Raw genomic sequence first — 19,871 nt, 5'->3', positions numbered from 1 at the left:
TATAGGGCAAAGTTTTATACTATTACATTTAGGGTCGTAGCTAAATTGGTTGGTCCATACTTACGCTATGGAATGTTCAATTTAGCTAGAACCCTAAATGGCGTAACAATCACGGATCACGGAGCATGACTGTATGTGTATACTTACCTACATGGCTATATACTACTTACATGTTTTGTTCAAACTTAAGTTTTAAATCATGCCCTGGTTTATTTTTAGCTCACAATTTGTATGCTTTCCGTAATTGTAGAAATAAGAACAAAATGCTGCAATTGTTATGACTACGTGAGAAAAATACGACACACGCAAGGTGACAGTCTTGACCTTACCGACAAATTAACCTGTGGAGTTAGAGAGTACTCTAAAGTTATAGATATATGGGTGGTATTCGAATGATTTAAGTGTTTTTGGAAGATTGGGAAATGTTACTCAAAAATGTATAAAGGGGATTCATACTTTATGAGTATACAAGTAAGGTTTAATTTTGAATGCGTGTTTTAATATGGAGTTTCGTGTAGTTGGCATTATTACGTTATTGTAAAGTTTTTTTTAATGAGATACTTACGGATGGTAACTCTTGAGTTTCAATGTTTTTCATAGTTTGAATAGTGTTTATTAATGTGGCGTATTTGAAGATTGGACAGATTGTTTTCGAAGAATAAACCTACGCATATAGTAGCATATTAAAACATAGTTAGACCGAGAGAAGTCTGCAACGATTTTGATAGCACACATGGATGGATTTTAGTTGTATAGTTAAAGGCACCTACTTAAATATATTAAATTTTATTTAAAGATTGCACTGCGTTTTTTAATGTTAATTGTAATAGTATGCATGTTGTTGGATAAGACTTGTAAAAAGGCTAAGTCTCTGTATCTTGTTGGATCCTTAATTTATTAACAATCCATCAAAATGTTTTGCCTGCCTGTCTAAGTAGAGTATGGAGAACTTGTAAATGCTATATTTATACCAACCCTATGTACCCGTATTCCGCAAATAAAATTCATTAAAATTCATTCATTCATTCATTCTGCTATAAGAAAACGTTAAACTTACAAGAAACTCAGGATTATCTGCTTGAGATATAAATATTGGTCGATAAATCATCTTTGATACTTTGCAGAGCCTCTACTAATTACACCGTTAGCTACAACAATGTAACAACATCCTTCAATCAAGAGAAAATACACCTTATCACCAACGATTAAAGTACTGATTGGGTTGTCGTACTTTGTTAGTTGTGATCTTTTATTTTGGATGGAGACAATCGTGATTCTTGTATGGTGAAATAATTACAGAAAATCTCAAATAAATGGCTACGGCTACTACTATTACTGTAGCGTATCGTGCGCATTTGTTCACCAAACCAGTAAAAGGGCCTTAAACAGATAGGGCCGATACAGACGGACTGCAACCCGACTGCAATTTGTATGGGAACTGCACGCCTACGTTGCAGTTGCAGTCTGGTTGCTTGCAGTGCGTCTTTACCGGGCTACCGGCCCTTGCATATAGCAAGGAATAATTAAATATAGGTAATGAGTAGTGTCCGACCGAAACATGTTTTTTTGCCGAAACCGAAACCGAAACCGAATGTTCGGCTTTGGCTCTAGTTTCGGCCGAAACCGAAACCGAAACTTTTGAAGATTTGTTAAAATCGTTGAAAAAATGTCATAAAACCGCTTTTAAACTCATATTAAGGGGCTGTCAACACCCAATGTCCTTGAAATTTATGTTACTTAAGGGGCTCCGCCACGCTAATGACCTTCGATCTGAATCCCTTAGTTTTCTTATGTTTTTTGTGGCTTATCATATTAACAGCAACGGCTTTAAGCAATATAGTATTCCATATTTACTTCAAAGTTCATTGTCTTCGAGATATTTGGCAACAAAGTTGAACAATTTAAGGCCAAAAAACTGGTTTTCTGGCCATAACTTTTGTGTTAATTCGTTTAAAATTAAAACCGACGTTTTACGACACGTCAAAGACGAACCCAAATATGTAGATTTCGTATACTTAAGTAATATCCTTCACAGCAATCTACATACGAAAAAGTTTTCTTTTAGACAATGTTAGCAAAATCATAAAATAGTATCAATTTCTTTCAAAATCCGGTAGACAATAATGGAAATAAATATTGAAGAACCGATAGCCGTTTGTCTTATAAAAATCTATCTGTAGTGCAAAAGTAGGAGATACGATTCAAAACTTGTCAAAAATCGATGAAAACCACAGGTAGCCCCTTTTAAGAAAAACTATTTGATTTAGTAAAGCAAAAAATATATTTATACCTATGTTAATATTTATTACATTTTAAGACCGTGGCCGCACTCAATACATGATTGAACGACATCGTCTCGATAGAAAATAATTGCAAAGAAACGGTTCTAATGACTTTATTTCTTGACTTATGTGTCTGAAATTAAAATTAATTTGTCAAAACATTTACTTATACCTAAACCGCTAACGAGTAATATTACACAAATAATCAACATTTATTTTTATTTCAATAGTTTTCTTATTATTCCCTTTAGCGCTGGTGGCCCAACGGTGAGTAAGAGCGTGCGACTTTCAATCCAAAGGTCGCAGGTACAAACACTACAAACCCCGGCTCGTACCAATGAGTTTTTCGGAACTTATGTACGAAATATCATTTGATATTTACCATTGAGGAAGCCGGACTAGCCCGATAAAGCCTAGTTTACCCTCTGGATTGGAAGGTCAGTCTGATGGCAGTCGCTTTCGTAAAAACTAGTGCCGACGCCAATTCTTGAGATTAGTTGTCAAGTGGACCCCATGCTCCCATGAGCCGTGGCCAAAATGCTGGGATAACGCGAGGAAGATGATGAGTTATCTTATTATTCCCTTGCCCACTGCCCAGGCCCAGTAACATGCGTCAGTGCTATCTCATTTACTACGATACAATTAGACAGTGTGCGCGTTTTAGGTATTGACAGCCTCTTAAGACTGCGTCGACCGTTCAGTGGGCTCATCATTAGTGGAATTGTGTTTAATAATAAACCGATTAATTTCTGTATACATCAATCAGTATATGTATTAATATTGTTGTCCTACTTGTTCCACAACTTTTGGTCTTTGTCACATAGTTTAGTTTCATAGAACGAAGTACCATTGCGTATGTTTCGGCCCGGCCGAAAGGTTCGGCCGTTTTTTGGCCGAAACCGAAACTACGGCCGAAACATGATTTTTTGGCCGAAACTGGCCGAAACCGAAACCGAAACCGAACCTTCGGTCGGACACTAGTAATGAGGTAGGTCATAAAATAGACAGAAAAAAGTACCTATCTCCTCTAGGTTCCGAAAAAGGAGCCTAATTTTCTCTCGCTACGCTCATGCTGAAACGGTCCGGGACCTGGTCGAGGCTTTCGACACTTCAGTTTTCTATAGAGAGCATCACGTGATCACCGATTACCCGCCACAAACAAAGAAGTGTCGGACGCCTCGGCCCGGACCCGGACCGTTCTAACGTGAGTCATTTCAGCCTAAGCCTGGAGTCGATGTGCTTAGCTAGCGATGGGAATTACACTCCATGTTGTGTATCGCCTTGGCTTTTGTGGTGATTGTTATATAATAATAAATAATAGCTATATTATTGGCAGTTGTGTAGGCTCTTGATTGATAATTGAGGTTGCCTAGTTGGGCAATGGGGATCAGATTGCTTAATTACTTTAAATCTTTTTTAGATCCTTATATCGTTGCGAAGGTTTATCAAAACCGGAAATCATTATCGATTCATGAATCCCTTTGCGGTTTAAAATTTTTTTAAAAAATCGTTTTAGTTAAAGTTTATTTTATATTATGTATTTATTTATTTAATATAATAATACATCGGATAATACATCAACACAATTACATAGGAACAAGGATATTTTATTTTTAATAAATTCATGGTTCTTAAAGTGTAATCGAAAATGTTGTGTTTCATTAATATTTTTGCAATAGCGCTTTACTTTGAGCATTATCTCGACATATTATATTATTTAACAATTTTTCATTCCATGAATCAACATTTGGTTTTTTTTTTCGGATCGTGAGGTAATAATAATCCCATCAAAAACATTACATGTAAAAAGGTGCAAGTCTCGCAACGCTTTTACTGTTACTACAAAAAAGTTTTTAGATGTAATGTGAAACCAAGTCGGTTATTTTAATCAGTGCCAGGGGGTGTTAAAACCGTATCAATAAGATATCTTTAATTTGTAATACGTATAATGACTTGGCCATCGCACGGCTGCATAATGACAAAAGGATCATCGTCACCTCTTAAAAATAATTCTAATTGAACATAACGCTAGCGCTAATTGCAGTTTGAGCATTACACATATTTACGAGTACGGTACGAGTAAAGCATTATGTGCGATTGCCAAGTCATTATATGTATTACAAATTAAAGATATCTTATTGATACGGTTTTAACACCCCCTGGCACTGATTAAAATAACCGACTTGGTTTCACATTACATCTCAAAACTTTTTTGTAGTAAAAGCGTTGCGAGACTTGCACCTTTTTACATGTAATGTTTTTGATGGGATCTCATCTCTTTTTGTACCTAGGCAGTCCTTCTTTTCGGGTACTCATACCCATACTATGTATACACATATCATAACTAAACATATCTTCATTCATACTCACATCGTACATCGTAGTGTACCTTTACTTTACCTACTATTTGTAGGAACTGCAACAGTAACTTTGTAATATCATATATTTATATGGGATTACAAACTTACTTATGCAGTTCTGAGATCTTTAAAACGTGACTGATATTGCAATATTTTTAGGTTAACCCTTTATGTGGCCATTAAACCCTAACTCTGTACCAAATTTCAGCTCTCTGAGTTTATGGGAAGTACTAATTGTATTCTGATGATCATGAGTGAATGAATGAGTGTCATAAATGCGAAACTTTGCTTTCGCTTAACTTCGGAACTAAATGACCTACAGACTTGAAATTTTGGATTTTAAGCTTACTGGATGACGAAAATTTCTGCGTTCTGGTCTTATCCAGAGGTTCTCAAATAGGGGCCTGAAAATGCGGCGAAATGGTTCCAGTAAAGGATGGTACGGCAGTGTTTGCTTCGCGCTCGACTTGGCGATCATCAGATCATCCCTCCACAACTTACATTAGATCGATAGCGTTGATAGTGCAGAGTTGATATCGTAGAATAGGTAAGGATCAATTCAAATGGCGTTCTAAAACTTTAAATCTTCTATCTAAAGATGGCGGTAAATTAACTGTTGTTACATGTTTTACTATAAAAAACCACCTCTATTTCAAATTCTCTTTGCTGGGTATCTGGGCGTTTTTTTTTTGTTGTCCCATACACTTTTTTTTTTTCAAATTTAGGATTTTTTATGTTATTTCTACTCAAAATCATGAGCTTTTTCTATCCTAATAGGAGAAAAAAAGTGTCCTAAGGTTTTTATTTCCATTACGTCACCATTTTTCATAGACTTTGTATGGCGGTCGCGGAATGGAAAGATCGAAAAATGTATGGAAATTTTGGGACACTTTTTTTCTCCTATTAGGATAGAAAGAGCTCGTGATTCTGAGTAGAAATAACATAAAAAATCCCAAATTTGAAAAAAAAGTGTAGGGGACAACAAAAACAAATCCGGCCACGTGCGAGTCGGACTCGCGCACGGAGGGTTCCGCACCATGAACAAAAAATAGAGCAAAACAAGCAAAAAAACGGTCACCCATCCAAGTACTGACCCCGCCCGACGTTGCTTAACTTCGGTCAAAAATCACGTTTGTTGTATGGGAGCCCCACTTAAACCTTTATTTTATTCTGTTTTTAGTATTTGTTGTTATAGCGGCAACAGAAATATATCATTTGTGAAAATTTCAACTGTCTAGCTATCACGGTTCGTGAGATACAGCCTGGTGACAGACGGACGGACGGACGGACGGACGGACGGACGGACGGACAGCGGAGTCTTAGTAATAGGGTCCCGTTTTTACGCTTTGGGTACGGAACCCTAAAAAGCTCGGTTCAACAACATATCAAGTCAACTCAAATTAACTCACTACGCTATCTTTGCCATCGAGAATTATTAATATTAGATATGGCGATGATATCTCCACACACAATTCTGGTTTATAACATTTAACGTGACAAACTTAATTCTGCTGCTCGTAAAATCTATAACTAACACTTTTACATACTAAGAAAGTAGAAGATGTTAACGATACGGCTATAGGAAACTGAAAATATGATTTGTTTTTAAGCTAGCGCTACAAACTTAGCCGTGCTAGTGGATAAACCAGGAACTAGCTTTATATCATACATTTTTATATCAGGATGAGGAGAGTGACGCGTCTTTTGACCGCAAATGTAACTTGGTAGCAATATAAGGTTGACTGCCTTTTAGGTATCTCCAATGGAGGTTTAGATTTACTTTGGTAATGTATATGAAATGAATTAGTTTCTAAGAACTGGTAGGAACTACTTGTAACTTGCCTACAAGTAGAGTGACCAGTCTTCAGAACTTTCCTTATCATATATTTATTTATTTATTTAAACTTTATTGCACAAAATACAAATTAAATGTACAAATGGCGGACTTAATGCCTAAAGGCTTTCTCTACCAGTCAACCATAGGGCTAAACAGAGATGTATCTAATAAAAAACCGGCCAAGTGCGAGTCGGACTCGCGCACGGAGGGTTCCGCACCATCAACAAAAAATAGAGCAAAACAAGCAAAAAAAACCGTCACCCATCCAAGTACTGACCCCGCCCGACGTTGCTTAACTTCGGTCAAAAATCACGTTTGTTGTATGGGAGCCCCACTTAAATCTTTATTTTATTCTGTTTTTAGTATTTGTTGTTATAGCGGCAACAGAAATACATCATCTGTGAAAATTTCAACTGTCTAGCTACTTATCACGGTTCGTGAGATACAGCCTGGTGACAAACGGACGGACGGACAGCGGTCTTAGTAATAGGGTCCCGTTTTTACCCTTTGGGTACGGGACCCCAAAATAGCCAAATAGACAATTTTCACTTTGTCGAGAATCGGGAACACATGCTAAAAATCGGGAGATTCCCGCCAAATCCCGACCATCTGGTAACCCTAACTTCGGCGTAGGCCGCGTGTACTCTACCTATCACAAGGGATTAGTGACTAGTGTGTACGAGTTCTCCCCCGTCGTCCCGGCGCTACTCCGGCGCATTCGGGAGGCCTCGGCGCATGCCGCGGCTTGCCGGCGCCTACCGCCGCGGTATCCTCTAGCGAGTCTAGCGTGATCCCCGATGCCGCGGAGTAGCAATCCGCCGTGATGCTCCGAGGTCGGTCTCAAAGCATTTAAATTTATGCCTGAAGGTAATTGAAATAGGGAAGAAAATACATTGATAATTTTAAAGTCATTTGCGCTGCGCTCCGCCGGTTTGCGCAGGCCTTAGGCTACCCTAATACAAGTACCAAGCGCTGTATATTTTTATGACTATCCTTATGAGCTGAAATTGATAGTTTATGGACAGACCGACATTTTATGTTACAGCTGTTGTACAGTCAACAGCAGAAGTTGCTAAGCGGGCCAGGTGTTCAAAATGATCTCGACGCGACTTTATTGTTAAGAGAATAAGAGCGTGTCAAGGTAATTTTGAACACCTCGGCCGCTTAGCAACTTCTGCTGCTGACTGCAACACAAGTATGTAGTGGCAGATTATTAAGCGGACCTTATACCTAGCGTTACATCGAAGATACATCGAAGCGGCCAAGATGTTCACAATATCTGAACACGCACTCCGCCCTGACAATAGAAGTGTGTTCAGATATATGTGAGCGCCTCAGCCGCTCCGATATATCTGATGGCGACTGTACTCTGATTCAAGTCGGCGACTGATTCTTAATCCCAATATGAAATCAAGTCATGTTTTATGTATCACTGTCTCATATTGTCTTGTCAAATAAGAAAGTGATAGCTGATAATACAATCATCGTCTAATCTCGCTGCTGTTCCGATAGAGACGGAGATAACTTCGGCATTCGGGTACTTTCTACTATACAATGTTTCTTCAAAACACGTCATATATAACGGCTGTCATCGTTAAATAGAAGAACAAAAGTATAGATAATTTCCCAACACTCCGTCGGGCACGATGTCGGTAAGTCATAAGCGGTGGCGTCAAGCGGAGCGAGTGTTCGCGGGATGTACCGTAAAATGGGGAGAGTAGGCGCAAAACTGACATTAAAACCTCGATAACATTTTATTTTTACATATGCAAACTGAATGGTGTATATAATAAGTGTTCCGGACGTTTGTATTTTAGTTTTTATCTTATTTTGGGTAGTTCCATTTCATAACTTTGACGATAAAGAGGAAAACCCACCTCGCCCCGTAGTGCCTCGTATTTGGGGTGAGAGGGCTTTTCATACAAAGGTGATTTTGGAAGAATGTTGGATCGATTTTTTTTTATTATGCGTATTACTATAGCTCCATTTTAAATTGGAATATATTATTTTTGTAGCAGTAGCCTTAAAATCCCTTCTCACCCCCCTCTCAAACCTTCTCTCCCCATTCATAACCCACCTCTCCCCGCGAAACCTACTCACCCCATTTTACGGTAATAGGACAGTTTTTAGGGTTCCATAGAAAACGGAACCCTTATAGGATCACTCGTGCGTCTGTCTGTCCGACCGAAATGTGCAGTCAAATGTGCAGTCGGACTTAATGTAAGGAACCCTTGGAACGCGTGTCCGACTCGCACTTGGCCGGTTTTTCTTTATTTTCTTTCCTTTATCCCATCGGGGTCTCCTTCATCGGATGTACCAATCGACAACCCAGAACGGGTTCAAGACGGGTCTTGAAGTGCTGTAGCTTTTAAATTTCTCCTGATATTTAACCACCACGTGGGTTTCGGTCATTCCCTATCTCTAATTTATCATAGGATTAAAATGGACAGTCAGGAAAGTAAATAAATAATTATTTACCTATCCAGTGCAGCATGTATAGTTGGTCAAACCAATTTGTCAGTAATAACAACAAAAAAAACTATAAGTACTCATCCTTTTCTTTTGGGTGCTAGTAGTAGTGTAACACAAAGATAGTATGATTATCTCTATCTATGTTTGAAATGAGACAATCCTTTGACACTATATATAATTTATCGCTAATTACTCTGGCTGCTTAACATTTTTTCTGAGACAGAATGGTGACGGACGTCTAGTTATTTCCATTTTTTTTTTCAAACGCTATTAAAGTTTGGCTTATTTTTTAATACTTTTAGGCTCCAATATAAAATATAACCTGTATAATGACACTTCCACACTTTGTTTCGTTTAAGTCAATGCAAAATTGGCTTACACGGATTCTAAGGACTTTTATCGCATCCGCTTGTACCTTGGACCCTCGACGGCTCAGCAGGGGACCTCTAATTTATTTGAAGGCTCTATTACTGGCCCGGCCGTTTACACATAATGTAATTTACACTCGCACTTGTCCGACGCCGACCTGTTTATCGGATTATTACTACAGTTTAATGATTTAATGATTGGAATTTGCATCTTAGATACAAGAAGAATACCTTGAAATTGGTACCTATACCTATCGAAAGATGAAATAAAGTATGAGGTGTGTTTATAAAATTACTCATGGAAAGTGCCACATTCACGTTTACTTCCTATTAAATCTTTTATATTAGTTTTGCACATAACTTCGTGTTTGAAAGCACTTCTAAATTAAAACTAGTTTAATTTAGTATTATTTCTGTTTTTATATTTTTACGTTTGTTTGAATATGAATGAAATATTATGAGATGTATACGGTGGTGTATCTGGCCATACTCTGAGGGCAGAATATAATTATGTGGGTCATACTTGAACATATTTAACTATGGGGCCAACCCGAAATAGGGAAAAAAATCTGTCGTCTCATACATTTCAGTGAATCCACATGTCAATGTTTTCAATGGAACAGCAGATTTTTTTGCGATTTCGGGGTCGGCCCCAGAGTTGTTCAGTAGTATGGTCAGTGGTCAGACATAACAAAATCACTCTGTAGGTAGGTATATTTAATGCCCAAAGCGTTAAATAAAACTATAAACCAACAAGAACATTCCATTTAATATACATTTTTTTAGCAACGAAATCTAGGTAGCTATAACTTTTTAAACATCGCATTTGAAGCTAAGTCTAGCGCGTCTCTCCTCATTAGTAAATATTTTAGTTTATTTTTTAATGAGCTAACTTATATTAAAAATACAGACGGTTCGGACACATTTATACAATAAAGATTTTTACTACATTTTACAAATGTTATAGTCTCATGTCTAAAGAATATTTTAACAATGTGCCTCCATTTATAGCATAATACGTTAAAGAACTACCTATAACAGTTGCTTTAATGTTACTAAAGAATTTGATCCAACATGTTTATATACTCGTATATTTTAGTAACCTACGGTAGATAAAACTCAAGCAAAACAGCCATTTTTTCCAACACAAATTTAATGATAACTTAACAAAATACACGCGATAATAGACATAATTACGGAAAATAATCGAATGCAAGACGTTCTGTATATCATTATTCAAAATATAACGTTTTTTTTTACTTCTATCCTATACCTTCGCATCAACGTATATTTAAAGACTCAAGAACGTCAATTCCTGATAAAAAATGCACAAGTGCCCGTTTATCAAACGCTTGTAACTTGTAATACAAGTGCAAGTCCCTTTTTGACAGCTTTTGTTAGAAAGGGACTTCCACTTGTATTACATGTTACAAGCTTTTGATAAACAGGTCACAGGTCTCTAAATATGAGTAACTAAAACAGCAAGTAATGTAATTAATCTAGTCATACAGTCCGCGAGTTGAACCTGGCGCGAAGGTGCCCATCACACACACCGCACTGCCACATTTGATGACGATGGAACTTTGTACCAGGGGCCCGTTTCTCAAAAGCTTGTAACTTGTAATACAAGCGGATGTCACTTTTTGACAGCTTTTGTTAGAAAGGGACTTCCACTTGTATTACAATTTACAAGCCTTTGAGAAACGGGCCCGTAAAAAACTCCGCGAGTTTCGGAAATTTTACCAACTGTGTCTAAAAACATTGAAGCGGCGGACGACAAATAACTTGTGTCAAATGTTACATTTTCTAAAGAAGATATACCAAACATTATGCATAAATTAACTTAAAGGTCTAAAACTCTAAACACTGCTCAAAAACCATGTTCATTGCCGTGAGTCCGTCAAATTAGCAGTAACTCATCAGTGTTGGAATGGAGCAGGAGTTCTCACAGCACTCCTCGATGATGCCTCGTTTGCCTCGGCTCATGTCTCTGGGCAGGCCCTGGTCCCTGTGGCGGTCTAGGCTTCGGGATAGCCAGGGCCAGCTGAACTCTGGCTCGTAGCCCATGTGGATGGAGTTGTAGTCTGATCTGTGGAGAAACAGTGCAATTTTAGTGACGAATAGTTATTAGCTGGTTCCGCACCAAAAAGGTACAAAAGGAACCCTTATGGTGCGACTCTGTCCGTCCATCTATCTGTCTTTCCTGTATAAATTTTGTAAGACCTAGAAAGACCTAGAACTGAGCTAGGAAGAGGATGGGTGAAGATCGGACAGCCAAAAGGGCCTACTTGGGTCGACCAACTGTTCATCCTAAATATCGTTGGGCGGAGAGAATGGAGGCAGATCTCCGTGAGCTCGGCGTCGTCGAAAGCTGGCATTATATCGCTCGAGACCGAGTAAAGGGGCGTGCTCTTGTGTTGGAGGCCAAGACTTATTTTGGGTCATCGTGCCAGCCAAGCAAGTAAGTAGTAAGTATGCAGGACAAATATTTATACCATACTTCCAAGATTCTATTTGGCGAACATTGATGCCGTTAAAACTTAGGTTCGAGTAGCCAAAAAAGTAGCTTCCAGACTCCTATTAACATTTTTCATAAACATTCGTACCGTTGTTTCCATTTTCGTTCCATTTCGAAAAAAATAAATCTTCTTCTAAATAAACAGTCATTAGCTATGTGTGAAAAAGTCACAGCTATTTTATAAATATGTGATGAATTGAAGTAAAATGGAAATTATTATCACAAGAAATTAGCACACGCATAGCTCAGGAACAAATATTCAGATAAAGATAAATTATAGTTTATTCAAGTAGGCATATTACAATTTACAATGCACTTATTAACGTCAAATAAAGCTACACCGGCTCCAACCCTACACCTCTGACTCGAGAAGATTTATATCCCCCCTCAATTGGAGGAGGGCATCCCAATATGGGACCACAAACTAGGCCGGACACATCTTCACATTCGTGCTAAACACACAATAAATGCCAAGGATTTAAACTCAGCACCTCCATCTTCGTAAGTAAGGTTACTACCGAATGGCCCACGAGGCCATTGAAAGAGTTCAACCATACTTTACAAGGATAAAGCTTTTAAAAAGTACAAGTAATATTTCTTACCTCTTTGAATATTTCTGATAACACAGCACAGCCATCGTTTGAGCAAGTCTCCTACCACAGTAAACCTGAGGAGTATCCTCAGACTGGCAATATACTGACACAAAGAACACAACTACTACGAAGAACAAAGAAAACTGGACCTTCATCTTAGTATTCGTTTTTAGGGTTTTCGTGCTGATCGTTGCGACAGATAAGCGAGGAATGTGCTGAAAGCTTCTGAGCTTTCGTATTTATACCATTATTCTAATTAATACACGATCCAGTGAACACTTTACCTTAATGAGAGGTGAATATGTGAAAAACACGTGAAATGGGTTAGACGATCGGTAATGGGGGGTGACGGGCTGTGAAAGACTTTCGTCGTCATCTACACCTACGGTAACAAATATGACAGGAGTGACGAAAATAATTTAAATTTAGATCAGGGGCCTTTATTGCGATTCTGTTTAGGACCTAAACTGAATTGCTAAGGGACGGAGTTATGCGACTTATATAGCTCCGTCCTTTAGCAATTCAGTTTAGGTCCTAAACAGATACGCAATAAGGACATCATGGTAAGACCCCAGAAGATTTAGTTTAAGGGTATCAATAATAAGGTTACAGGTTCGCTGAATCAGGGTGCCTAAAGCTAAGATGACACTCATTAATAGAGAACTCCAATGGAAACTTAAGTAATGTATGAAAATAGTTAAATTCTTTATTTCCTTCTACCTCGTACCGACCCAAATCTTGTCTTTAAGACAAAGCTTTTTGTCTTGTTAACATTTTTGTTCTTGCTTTACTGATTTTTATTTTACTTTCAGTGAACATGATTGTAAAATCAACACCTTTTTTAACCGAATTGGTTATATACGGTAAATAGTTAAAATTTAGATAGATAGATTATTTTATTGGCACACCTCAGTAAAAGATACAGATTAAAGAAAAACAATTGATTAACGATAGAGGCAGGCAACATGCGGTCTTATCCCTAAAGAGCGATCTCTTCTAGACAACGGTCTAATAGCGAAGAGTCTCGACCAACATCTTGACAGAGACTCGCTAGGTGGTTGGGTCAAGGGTCAGATGTAGAAGACGGTGATCTTGGACTCGGCGCGGATAAATAGTTCACCAGTTCCTCTCTTGCAGCCCTGACCACCGGCAGCTTGGGCCTTGCCCCGGTTAATAGGTTAGAATTTTTTATAATATGTTTATGAGTATTTTGTATGTGTTTTTGTATTTTATTTTTATGTCCATGTTATAAAATAACCTGAAATAAAGGAAATAAAATAATTTATATATCTCAGTGAACTTATTATGTCATCTATGGCCTTATTTCTACTAATGACTACTAATCTGGTGGTCAAATTGACAGTTTAACAAAATAAATGCAACCCGGAATCTTGCAAAACACCGGGTCACCACCAAATGAACGCCAACATTCTCCATTCATTGCACCAGACAATGGCCACAATCAGTTACATTGCATGAATTGCACTTTCTGTTGTGAGCGGTTGAACTACAAATATCAATCATCATTATTTCAATAGATACAAGGAAGCAAGGCACTTAAGTTTCCAGGATTTGATAGACGGTTCTGAGTATGTCTTATTTTGATAGACGTGTTTAAGCATGCCGGCGTATTATGCAGACTATTCAATGGCATTATGTATAGTATGTGGAGGAATAGAATCTGATCAGCAAATCAGAAATTTTTCTTTTTTATCATACAGGAGGCAAACTAGTAGACGAATCGCCTAGTGGTAAGCAATTATCGTCGGCGTCGCATATAGTCATCAGCAACACACGGGGGTTACAAGTTCATTGCCGGGATTTAAGATGAGAGTAAGTAGGTACCTTTTTTTTCTTGCGAGCGAGAAGTGCGAAGTGTGACGCAGAAAGTTATGTTAATAACTACTTGTAGTCGGTTGCTCATAATATAATATATTATATAATATTTTCTCGACTAGGTTTTGGTAGGGTACAATAAAGAATATTTACCGACTCCCTGACTTCCTCCGTATTTTCTGCCAGAGGAATCAAATCAAAAGATAAGCCAAAACGAATGCCAAATTTTCATACAGACTGACCCGTTTATGAGCCAATTGGCACATGCGGAATAGCAGTTCAAAAATTATGGCGAATTAAATAAAAGAGGCACTGCTTTTTAGATCTTTTTTTTTGCTAAATTTAATGATTAATGTTACACGCAGACAAGCACTATCAGTAGTCGAGTGGAAATAACTTGCGAAACTCAAAAATCTGGCATTATCAAAAACAATTCCTAATATTCGTAATGTGCAGGATATGAAAATGCAGAAGCAAAGTGTCGTTTCCTAATCCTTCAAGCGCATAGAAACAAAACAGTCATAAATATTTCTAAGCCCGCTTACAATTTGAAAACAATAACTTATAAAAGGAACAATCACCAGTAAAATTAAAGCCAACAAGCTTTATTCTCAAGTTGCGGGAAAACAATGAAATGCTCGGAAGGAATGAGGAATCGCGCTTACTGATGTGACGTTCCCAGCAATATTCGCGGTTAAAGGTAAAATTCCAATCGCTACTGCATCGCGTTGCATTGTTTCCGACTGTTTTGCCGCGTAAAACATAATTTGTCAAAGTCATTGCCATTATTATTTTTTGATATTTACAGAGACAATAATTTAAGTATTTTTGCTGAACTCAATACATTCGGCAACTATCCGGTGCAAAAATCGATAGGCAAGCCATAATGCAGACCCAATGGAACTTAATCTTAAAGTCCCTGGCCCTATTCAATATTTCTGTTATCCCATGATTGAAGCTTTCTGGCTTTAAGTCGTCCTTTTGTACTTCCATGCATGGTGCCAGACGAAACACACACACACACATACAAACACACACACACACACACACACACACACACACACACACACACACACACGCACACACACGCACACACACACACACACGTCACCCACACAACACGAACACGTCATCTGCGGAAAAAAAATAACCAAAACAGGGCCAAGACTCCGTTTTGACGATGACAAAACCGCTTTCATGTTTAATCATGTTTTAATGCTCAGTGACATTCACGAAAGATATTAATTATGGAACTGGGTTCCTTCTGGTACGAATTTGCAACCGGAAAGTGCCGCAGGAAATGTACGTTGAATTTGTTCATCCGTAAATCTTAGTCTTGATATAAAATGCAGGAATTAATTGTGTTAAATTATTCATATGAAATAAGGTTACCGGGATACGGAAATGGAACACCGTAGTTTTCAGGCAAGACATCTTTGTGCCTTGTATTGTACTTATATTCTGTTGAAATGCTATTTCCGCGCTTGTAGATTTCAGACAATCAGCATTTCAGCATCAATAGTAACGGATGAAATATTGCGCCAAAAGTATAGCCAAGATGACACAATCGTACATTGACAAAAGCCAAAAGAAGAGAAAAAATGTATTGGGATGACAGATGCTACGAAAAGTGTCATGACAATTTCCATACATTATTTTCGATTGGCGTTTTCTATCAACGTAAATTTGTCATCTTCGCTAATCCCCCTTCCACCCTGGAGTACATACTCCTCCAAATAGAAATATATATCTTCCAAACAACTTATTCAACACACAAATCTTGTTTTTGCATGGAATCGCATAAAATTAAACCTGTCTCCATACTATGACGTCAACACGCAGACTGTGTGGGTAGGTCGCCATTTACACCTGAAATGACAATCAGGTCAACCCCATCTTAACACGGGCGCATATTCATGAACCGTTTCAGTATAAAAGCGGCATATTTTGCTGCAATTCCTCACTTTAAATCCTTCGGTCTAGTAGATCACAAAGTATCGCAAGGGAATCATCATGAAGACTTATCAAGTACTCCTGGTTCTCGCCTGCTTTTGCCTTGTCAATGCTGATGACCAACGTTACTGCGGTAGACACTTATCTCAAACGCTGAGGGATCTCTGCCCTTACATATCTTCTGGGATGGTGAAGCGCTCACCTCAATATGGCTTCCAGACTTCTAGAAATAGCTTGGAGCCGTGGAAACCAGATTTCTGGCCTTGGCTGGTTCAAGCTCCTCAAGTGCTGCATGGAAGCAGGCGCAAACGGCAGGTGGTTTCCGAATGCTGTGATAAATCCTGCTCCGTGAATGAGCTGCTAACGTACTGTCCTTGAGATTGTTGAAGATCATCTAGGAGTTCCAGAAGTACAAAACTGTGAAGATAAAATGGATTATTTATATTTGTTGAATTAATAAATATCCCTTGTTATTCTATACTGAAGTTTTTTTTTGGCTAGTGAATCGGGTAAGGGGTTATGAATTGGTTTCACCTGGAACTTTTTCCATAGTTAATAAAATCATATTATGATTCATAATGTGTCTTAGACTGTGTATCTCTCTCGATGCATTTTGGGCCGACCACAGACTTAAATATACCATAGATAAAGCAAATATCACGATTTTGACCAAGCGTGCCGACTTTTTACCACCTACTGTGACGTCACAGCCGCAATTTAGTGATGGGAAATCCTAACCGATTCAAAGACACCGATGCCCCTCTACCCCGCTACGATTCAACTGTCTTGCTCAAACTCATAGATTTTATATCTGCGGTCCCGCTCGCTCACTTCCCGCTCCCCCGCGAACCACGCCAAAAATAAAATAGTACGCCGAGTACCGCCGAGTAGAGCAATGTGAGAGGACGCGCTTTTGAGCGGTTTCATTCTGTCGACGCTGGTGGATTGGATACCTTCGCGTAATCTCAAGTAAGTTTGTTAAAATATTAAGTATATTCGTTGATATTTTATTGAAACAGGAGAGATTAGTATAGAAGTGCAAGGTAAGAAACATAATTTTAGATAACCTAAAAATCACAAATCGATTAACGTGAATGCCATCGATTTTCTGACGGACGAATGACATTTAACGGAATCATTAGATTCCTAAATAATATTTGAATTGAATTTTAAAAATAAAACTATTACTTATTCTAAAAAAAGATTGTAACTAATACTTTTTTTATATGTATAAAAGGTATAAACATTATACAATTTTAATTTTTTTTGGATATAACTCACTAAGTATATATGTGCTATCTAATCCTTTGAATTATTATATTTACAATATTTACATATATCTAAAATTACAAATAAAAATAAAAATTATTAATTAAAAAAAGACTATTTACGCTTCAAGTCGTTCCTGGTGCAAAGGTGCCCATGATGCTCGCAGTATTACCACGCTGGATCACCACGAACACCCTTTGCACGAGGAACGACTCGGAGCGGGGGCCTTCCCCTTTCTGTCTGTTCAAATTACCCTCCTTTTTTAATAATAACGATTAAATTGTTTTTTTTTTAATACTAGATAATATCATTCGTCTGTTTGAAATCGAGTAATCGATTAGAATCGATTATTGATGTTGTAGAACGAACAACACTAGTCGCTAAATTTGACGGACGAATGAGAAATGGCCTGTACCACGAAGTCGAAGCGATGCGCGACAGTATCGCTGTTACGATATTCATCGACTCTTTAACACACAACGTCAGATCAAACGCTCAAAGCAAACGCGCAATGTAATGTAAATATAGTTTTGTAACGTTAATCTATAGTTACTTAGGTATATTATTGGAAACACAACTTGGAATACTTAAAAAATTGTTTTAAAATGAATTTACGCATTATATCATTTTAAAATTACTTACCTGTGATAGGAAATATGTCCTTGCCCTTGGGTGCTTGCAATTTTTGGGCTGTTGCAGTTACTTATCACGCAACGAGGCATTTTTAGGGTTCCGTAGCCAAATGGCAAAAAACGGAACCCTTATAGATTCGTCATGTCTGTCTGTCTGTCCGTCTGTCCGTCTGTCCGTCTGTCCGTCTGTCCGTCTGTCCGTCCGTATGTCACAGCCACTTTTCTCCGAAACTATAAGAACTATACTGTTGAAACTTGGTAAGTAGATGTATTCTGTGAACCGCATTAAGATTTTCACACAAAAATAGAAAAAAAACAATAAATTTTTGGGGTTCCCCATACTTCGAACTGAAACTCAAAAATTTTTTTTTCATCAAACCCATACGTGTGGGATATCTATGGATAGGTCTTCAAAAATGATATTGAGGTTTCTAATATCATTTTTTTATAAACTGAATAGTTTGCGCGAGAGACACTTCCAAAGTGGTAAAATGTGTGTCCCCCCCTGTAACTTCTAAAATAAGAGAATGATAAAACTAAAAAAAATATATGATGTACATTACCATGTAAACTTCCACCGAAAATTGGTTTGAACGAGATCTAGTAAGTAGTTTTTTTTTATACGTCATAAATCGCCTAAATACGGAACCCTTCATGGGCGAGTCCGACTCGCACTTGGCCGCTTTTTTTATTTTTTTACGAACTACCGGCTGCAACAACTGACGCACGTGGACTGTCAGTAGCGACGCTCAACCTCGACGATTCGTCGGGGTTCGGATTCGGACACGCGAAGTAGATGCATTTGCGTCATCTAGGTATATTTAAGTCTGTGGGGCCGACTTTTATTTTGTTATTGTTATGTATAGACAATGAGGGTAGGTTTTGATATTTGTGTACAAAGTGAGGAGTTGTGAAAAACCAGTCTGTCAACGCGAACCTGGACCAGTGCATGTGCTTGGACCCTAAACTGTGAGTTATATCAGTGGCATTTTTTTCGTCAGTTTTATCAATTCAATCAACCGTCAAGAAACTTACTACATTTGATGAAAGATGAAAAAATAGTCGAGCAAACGCTGCAAAAATTATTATACAAATAAATAGCGTGAAGAAAAATCTTCCAAATAACAAAATTAGTAACCACGAATCTCATAATCAGTTTTATATTTACGATAAGTATACCAATTAAAGAGATTGCTCTAACCATGCCCACATTCAGCGTTTTACAAATTTATGTAAATAAGGCCTTTCCAGTTTATAACTCAAAATTATGGCCAGTCTTGAGCAAATGGTGGCTCATTATAGTTGTTATAAACGTCTTTGGAATGTCTCGATTATCTATCTATTCAGCGAACATTGTGTAGTCTAATAATCTTATCTCTAGTATTATTTGAACCCTAAATAGATAGTAATTCCGCATGGTCGAAGGTTACAGTGATACTGGTGGTGGTGGTGGTGGTGGTGGGTACTAGAAGTGGTATTGATGTAAGTTTTGAGAATGTTAGCTGCCGTGGGATAAATTCTGGAGCAGTGCATGATATTATCGTGTTATCTAAATGGAAGGTAAATAAGGAAAGTAACTTATAGCAAATACTTAATGTTGAACAGTTAAACTTTTGTTCTAAATAGATGAAGTTGAAGTTGAGTTATTTAGCAGAAATAGGATAGATTATTTTGTTCATGTTTTGGATTTGAATGAACTGGGGTCTAAATTCTAAAAGAAGTACCTAGTAAGGGTAAACAAGGGCATTTTA

The 19,871-nt window shown here is 37.8% G+C and overlaps 2 protein-coding genes across 3 annotated transcripts in view; one reads left to right on the top strand and one right to left on the bottom strand.

The window, feature by feature from the left end:
* LOC134651940 (netrin-B-like) overlaps positions 1–19,871 on the top strand; it is a 273,691-nt gene that overhangs the window by 48,936 nt on the left and 204,884 nt on the right. The gene's annotated exons all lie outside the window — the stretch shown is intronic.
* LOC134652161 (bombyxin C-1-like) lies at positions 11,214–12,773 on the bottom strand. Its single transcript, XM_063507321.1, has 2 exons — positions 12,440–12,773; positions 11,214–11,408 (listed from the first exon to the last, which is right to left on the bottom strand). Exons 1-2 carry the CDS (start codon positions 12,583–12,585, stop codon positions 11,225–11,227), a joined length of 330 nt encoding a protein of 109 aa, XP_063363391.1. The 5' UTR covers positions 12,586–12,773; the 3' UTR covers positions 11,214–11,224.

The sequence above is a fragment of the Cydia amplana genome, chromosome 11 (genome assembly GCF_948474715.1).
Source record: "Cydia amplana chromosome 11, ilCydAmpl1.1, whole genome shotgun sequence".
Taxonomy (NCBI): domain Eukaryota; kingdom Metazoa; phylum Arthropoda; class Insecta; order Lepidoptera; family Tortricidae; genus Cydia; species Cydia amplana.
The sequence above is the reverse complement of the archived record's forward strand: the minus strand, read 5'-3'. Positions and strand labels throughout refer to the sequence as shown.